General features: G+C 41.1%; 1 protein-coding gene across 1 annotated transcript in view; it reads right to left on the bottom strand.

Annotated features, from left to right (window-relative positions):
* Positions 1–2,158: 2,158 nt before the first annotated feature.
* dnah5l (dynein, axonemal, heavy chain 5 like) overlaps positions 2,159–7,514 on the bottom strand; it is a 326,877-nt gene continuing 321,521 nt past the window's right edge. The window contains exon 76 of the mRNA XM_080217022.1: positions 2,159–2,935. Coding sequence (XP_080073148.1) covers positions 2,717–2,935 — 219 coding nt within the window. The 3' untranslated portion in view covers positions 2,159–2,716. The remainder of the gene's footprint in view (positions 2,936–7,514) is intronic.

The following is a 7,514-nucleotide window of genomic DNA, read 5'->3' as shown; positions in this document are numbered from 1 at the left end:
TGAGATGAGATTGGATCGAGATGTATAAAATTTTAAAAGGGATCGATAAAGTAAATGTAGACCAAATGTTTCCTCTTACAGGACAATCTCGAACAAAAGGTTACGGGTATAGGTTGAGAGATAAAAACAGAAAAAGTCTGGAAAATCTCAGCAGACCTGACAGCATCTGTCGAGAGAGAGTAGAGCTAATGTTTCGAGTCTGGATGACTCCTCATCAGAGCTCTGACAAAGGGTCATCTAGACTTGAAAGGTTGTCTCTACTCTACTTTCTCTCCACAGAAGCTGTCAGACCTGTTGAGATTTTCCAGCATTTTTCTGTTTTTGTTTCAGATTCCAGCATCCACAGTATTTTGCATTTATCATAGGTTGAGAGATGGTAAATTTAAAACTGGGATGAAGAGGACTTCTCGCAGAGGATGGTGTATTTGTGGAACTTGCTGCCCCATAGGGTGGTGGAATCTGAATTGTTGGATGGATTCAAAAAGCAGATAGATATTTTCAAACAAAAAAAGGATGAGGGGATATGGGGAACAGGTGGAGAGGTGAATTTTAGACCAGGGAGAGATCAGCCATGATCTGACTGAATGGCAGAGTCAACTCCAAGGGCTGAATTTGCCTACTTCTGCTCCTACTTCCTATGTCCCTCTAAAGGCTCTTGATTTGTTCAGTGCCTGAATGAAGTTTCACCATTTTTGGTCATTCACCAGCCAACAAACTCCCATAAGTCAGTGCCACACGATGTTTGACCTCATAATGAGTGCCTCAGTATCTTCCCTACAGCAGTTCAGTGAAACTGGTTTTGAGTAATTAGCACCTCAATGCCGGATATGTTGGCTTGGGAATGAACATTGCCATTTAACTGCCTATCCTGTCACCAGATACAAAGAATCTTGCAAGGGCAGCATTGGTTGTACTCTTTCTGTGCTTTGAGATGCCTGTTGTAGGTTGTCCAAGTCTTCAAAGCATACAAGAGCTCAGAGGTCACTCTTGGTAAACCATAAACTTAGAATCAGGTTTGAGAATGTACATTCTTTGTGGCATATGCTTCCAAAAAAGCCCACTCTTATTGACATTAAACATTTCTTTCCGTGAGTAGCCACTTGCTGCTCCACTGATTTTCTGCAAATGGTAAGACCTCTTAAAAAATTCGAACCAACATGACTAGCACTAAAACGTTCTGACTCTGAACTCTAACCCTGCCCATTCTTTAAGTAGCCATTCAAGCTTTTAGCTTTCGCTTGGATGGCACACTGCATTGATTTTGGTCTTCGATCCAGATGAGCAAGAGCGTTTCCATATTTTCCATGATGCTGGCAGTACTTAACGGTGCAACACCTTGTTTCATTTTGTCACCATAACAATGAATTGCTCTTATCATCATGGAGGGTAGCCCAATATCCCAGTATCAATTGCTCATTCTCCAGCTTCAAAATACTTCAAAATCTCTCATTTAATTGGCAAACTGGTATAGTTATTCTTTTTTTTGTGTATCACCAGACTCACAATTATTGTTTACTGGGCATTTTCACTCATGTTTAAGAGGCATTTAAGAGATTAAAGTGTTACCTCAAAGGACTTCACAGTGGCGACAGAGTTTCTATTCTGCAAAGGCTTACCTGCACTCTTAAATCAACACTCCACTTGCAAGCTTAGTAGACAAGTGAGTAATTCAGTCTGAATACCCCAATTCACCTTTCTCCTTGCAAGCAATTAGGTTCTGTACTCTCTGGTATTTTTCACCTGAAAGGCTGCTTTGAGGAAATTACAACAATGTTACATTGAGAATCCTCTTGTATTCACATAAAAATGCTTTGTCCAGATTAGACAACAGGGCTCATACCGTGCACAAGCAATGTCATGAGAAAGCCTTAACATTCAGTGTATTAATTCACCCTATTGCAGATCCAATGTTAAAACGGAATGATTTAGCAAAGCAACGGTAAACAGGCATTTACTGTACACCAGATTTGCGACAATTTAGCTGAGAGTAACTGAAGTACACTGGAAGGATATCAAAGCTTTGAATGTGTTTATCCGTTTTTATCCTAAACAGGGTTCAGAATTTACTCTGCTAATTGAATGAGTAACAAATGCAACAAAATGTACTCAAAATTAAGTTTAATTTCTTGGGTTCAAGTACATTCTACATTTTGCCAACTATTGCATGATATCTACAGTGGCTGTAACAAAGCATTTAACTACATGAAAAATCAAATACCTCAGTTTTATCATGTTTAATTATCTGATTTGTAAACTAGGGCAAAATACAAATGGACAGTTCATAGTATGAGACGTTTAGTGTTCTTTTAATAAAAATGGAACCTTTAAAATGACACTAGCATGTTTTTCCACTTTGCTGTGGAGTGGGAAATGGGTGAAGTGAAGCAACTGCCTGTTTTTAAGCCTGCTTGATTTGATGGAATAGGCTGGCAGATCAGTGGGTCTTTCGTCATCCCTCATTGTTTGTATGTTTGTAAATGAAAATGCGGCAGAGTATCAAAAAGGTGGAGCTGATCCACTACTCCTCTGAGGGTAAATGTTAAATTCTACTCCCACTGTATCCAATCCCTCCAATCAGAATACAGCATGCACTATCTGGCAAACACATGTGAAAAAACTGTGCAACTATACAACTTGACAAATTAGAATGTAATTTTATGTCTTACTAAGCACAACCATATTCTAACGCTCATTTTTGCTGTGTCTAACCATGTGTTCATTTGCAGTCACAGAGTAAAGCCACTCCACGCAGGGTCCAATGATCAGGAAGCTGTATTGTTTTCAGATAGAGAGAGAAGATGTATGTCAAATCAGTCCGCCTGGGCTTCTTGTAGACAGGACATGAGTATATTGCCCCCTGCTGCTTCTTTGAATCAGCAGGTGCAGTGGCGCTGATTGCATACACATGAACTACAGGAAGTAATGTGAACAATACCTGCAAAACAGATGGAAATCAGAGACAATTAAATGGAGTCAGCAAACAAACACAGAACTTTGAGAAGCACCTTTTTAAATGTGAAATGGCAAACAAAATAAATGAGGCTATGTTCAATCATACATTGCTGAATGATTATATCATAATTAGCATAATCCTTAACTGTCTAAGTGGAGGCTTGAATAGTTTAGCAATTATTAGATAAGCATAAGTAGCAGTCCCAATGTTTGTTTCTTATTCCTGACATTCAGTCAAGCACATTACATTACACATCATCACCCTGAATTTCATATAAGGAACATTGTGGTTCGAGGGCAATCCCTTACGAGTCCTCCTGCCTCCTGTTAAAAGCCAGTTCCAGAATTTTCCAGCCCCTCATGCCAGTGGCATCTCCTGGTCTTGTTAACACGAATGGAGATTTCAGTGGCTCATTGGCGTGGCAGGGCTGGAAAATTCAGGCATCAACAAACTTGCTGTCGCATCACAAATATTTAATTACAGTCAGTTGAGAAGCTGCAATGGCCTTGAGAGATCTAGTAGCAAATGTGGAAAAATACACCACATGCATATGTGTAGTCATGTTTAATAGAACTGCTCCCTCAGGAAATACGTGCAACAGTACAGGACTCTCCTTCCAGAATGTTGATGTTGTTCCTTTAGAAGGTTTGTGTTCCAATCTATAACACTGCAGGATTGGTATGGCTAAAACCATAACAAAATTGACACCAGCCTCTTCTGCCCAGAGGTCTACTCCCACACAAGTCAGTGGTCAATGGCATTGGAGCACAACTGGAGTAGACATGATTGAAGATGCTATTGTCACAATGCCCAACTTTCTTGTAAAGTTGAAAAAAAGCCATATAATAGGCAGGACTAGCCAGTTACTCTGGCATTAGATATGGTGACTGAGAACACAAGGAGAAATGGAGCTATCTCAATCATAGAATCCAATCATAAAATCCCTACAATGCAGAAGAAGGCCTTTCTAGCATGGGCAATCAACCCAACCTGCACATCTCTGGAGTGTGGGAGGAAACCCACTCTGAAATAGGGAGAACATGCAAACTTCACACAGACACTGTGAGGCAGCAATGTTAACCATTGTGTCACTGTACCACCGGTCTGGCACTTTACCAATCCTTAGAGGTGGTCACTGATACCCAGCAGCCTTGCATTCAATTCCTAAAACTGGGAAGCAATTACAAGTAGCACAGTATTACAATGTAGAATGCATAAAACATAAAGCACCAAAGGAAAGCACTGGGCTTACAAAAGACTGAACATTTATAGGACAATAAATTGAGTTGATTTTATTACCGGCCTTTTTCCGGAGAGTTTCTACTGGTGCCAGATAACTGCCAGCAATTTTCTTTTTTCATCATTTACTACTAAAAGTATTAAATTCTACTACTGGGACACTTTCAAATCAACATTTAGCATTAGTTTTACATTATCTTGCCAATGTAACTTATGGTTAGGTGCTTTGGCACTCCCCAGGGTGGACTGCACGTTGTAATGAAGGAGGCATTTTATAGAGCTCCTCCTTAATTGCCTTCCTGTCCTGGTGTATTTTTATTTTACGAGCCAGTTTCTCTGGGAAGTTGGTAAAAATATACAGCTGTTTATCTACTCACATACTCAATGATGTGATCCAAATATAGAAGCATGAATTTTTCAGACATATTCCCAAAAAATGGTAACAAAACCAAGCAAAATTCATTGAAGGACAGAATATTGGGTGTGATATAAAACAAATGACCAATCGCCTAACATCCATTTTACACAACAGATGTAAGCAAATTCTGCCCACAGGGTGTCTTTAATTGTTTCTCAAAGGTATTGCCCAAAGAATGGTGATGTGTATTTGGACAACGACACTGGATTAATGAACGTAACTTTATTGTGATGTGAACTCTTGTATCTGTTGCTTCTTTATTTCCTGCTCTGCATCACATTACATCACAACAGCAGGGCTCTGCAGTGAGCTAGCTAAAAGGGACAAATGTATAACATTTCTTCTCCCCTTACTTTGAACATCCCCAAAGCAAGTTCAACATGAACAATTGTGAATAGGTTAGTCATTGCTATCTATTCAGGCAGTCTGGGAGTCATCATTCTCAGAATGGTGAACCTCTGTTTATTTTCATCTTCACCCTGATGGGAGCCTCTGGAGATTTCATCTTCACACTGACGTTAGCAGTGGCTGATTTCTTACCTTTGCATAGGAAGAAAATATTCTAGCTTTTCTTGTGGTGGAATGATCACTTTGTTTAAGTTTATTTATTAGCATCACAGGTTGGCTGACATTAACACTGCAATGAATCCACTGTGAAAATCCCCTAATTGCCACACTCCAGAACCTGTTTGTGTGCACTGAGGGAGAATTTAGCATAGCCAATGCAGCACGTCATTTTGACTGTGGGAGGAAACTGGAGCACCCAGAAAACCATTATGCATAGTCAGTGCAGGCTTGGAGGGCTGAAGAGCCTGTTCCTACGCTGTAATTTTCTTTGTTCTTTGAAACCCACGCACATTCGGGGAGAACATGCAGACTCCACAGAGACAGTGACTCAAGCCGGGAATTGAACCCGGGTCCCCCACAGAAGATACTCTGACTGAATTGAGAGCAAAGGATCATTCTGAGTGTTTTCTCATGTGATAGAAGTGACTGGTATGTCACGCACTCATTTAAAATAGAAAATATTCCCCTTTGAGAAGCCTGAAGAACTGACAGGTACTAGCAATCCTGGAAGTCCATCTGCATTACAATGTAACTGAGACTGGTGTATTTAATGGTGTAGTATGTACAGACAGGAACAATGCCCATCTTCGTATCCTACTTGCAGTGAATAGCAGAATTCCCATGTGTGGTCCAAAAATGATAGTAAGTGGGCAATATCCATCAACGATGGAATTTCTTGACATTGAAGATGATCCCCAGTGCTTCCCATTCAATCTGGGTATAATTCCTCTTAAAGTTTGCTTAAAGTTTGGGAAGCAAAGGCAATGGGTCTCTCTTTACCCAATGGCATGATGTGGGAGACCATCTCCTGCACCATAAAGAGATGCATCACAAGTTAACTGTAAGGATAAAGTGAGATCAAAGTGTGTGAGAGACTCAGACTTAAGTAATGCTTTTTTGGCCTGCATCAATGTGTTATTGCATTGATCAACCACTTCCAGGTGAGGTTATGTAATGATTTCAGAATTTTTGCCAAGATTGGGACAAATCTTCAATAATAATTCAACAATCCATGGAAGAAACATAGCTGATTAATATTCTGAGGTGCAGATGCCTTTGTGATGGCCTTAACCTTAGAAGCAGGTTTGCAAAGGTCAATGGCATCAATCATGTATCTCAGATACTCAGTGGTGGATTGGAAGAACTCACACTTGGCCTTACAGACTCTCAGACTGTTGTCTTCCAATCTGTGGAGAATGACATCCAGGTTTTGAAGATGTTCCTCTTCACTTCTTCCGGTGACTAGGATGTCATCCAAAGAGCACTGGACTCCATTCAGTCCGCTCAGGATCTGATCCATTGTCCTTTGAAACAATGCGGGAGCACTGAGAGCAATTGCAGCTCTCATTGCTGCTGCTTCTCTGTTTCCTGCACTACATTGCATTACATCACTTCCTTGCATTACTACAGCAAGACTCTGTGGTCAGCTAAAAGTACAAATATATAACAAATATGAAACACAACCACGCTATAGAAGCCTCTTATTTCCATGTATGTTGCACATCAATGAAGCTCTTACGCAGTGGCTGGAATTTAGTCAGGGCTGTGGAGGCCCTCACAATTGCCCAAGTTCCAAGAGCCTCATTTTGACCCATCAGGTCTCTAACTAGTTATCTTCAGGGCTTGTGTTCCTTTAAAGAAACTGCAAGAGATGCCAGCCAATCATAAGGCTAGCGGCATAGGGTCTCAACAGTTCCGCTGGGTGTGATGGCTACTGCTAGGACAATGCCTAAATGACAGGACACAGTAGTGAAATCTAGGACTGCCAGGGCCAGTCAGGTAGGTCCTGGCATTGAGGCACGGCTATTGTTCAGAGAGTGGAGGTTGGGGCTGTCATTGCCACTGAGGGGCCTCTCTATGGGATGTACCATACCCAATTAGGTGTTCTCACTAGCCCTCTCCTGCACAAACTACCAAGATTCACCCAGAAATCATCCCACATGGCAAAGGCCCACATACAATCATAAAATACCAACTACCATGGGAGAAGACCTTCAGTTGGTCACTCAAGTGGCTCAATTGGCCTCTGGGTGACAATGCCATTCTCCATCTTCCATGGTAAAGTGCCATGGTGGCAGAATGGCAATGAGCATTCCATCAATGGGCCTTCCCTCTGCATTTTACAGGCACCCGAACATCCCAGCTCATCCTTAGACAGGAGGTAATTCTCTCCCAGAATGTGCAAGAACAAACCATTCAGATGAAAGCTCACTTACAAGCTGGAAGGAGGAGGTGAAGAAACTCTGAAGAATGGCCATAAGGACTCCAAATGTTAAATCTTGTTTCTCTCTGCACAGATGCTGCCAGATTGTCTGAGTTTTTCCAGCATTTTCTGTT

This window comes from Carcharhinus amblyrhynchos, chromosome 2, assembly GCF_965287045.1.
Source record: "Carcharhinus amblyrhynchos chromosome 2, sCarAmb.v2.hapA, whole genome shotgun sequence".
Lineage (NCBI taxonomy): Eukaryota > Metazoa > Chordata > Chondrichthyes > Carcharhiniformes > Carcharhinidae > Carcharhinus > Carcharhinus amblyrhynchos.
The sequence above is the reverse complement of the archived record's forward strand: the minus strand, read 5'-3'. Positions and strand labels throughout refer to the sequence as shown.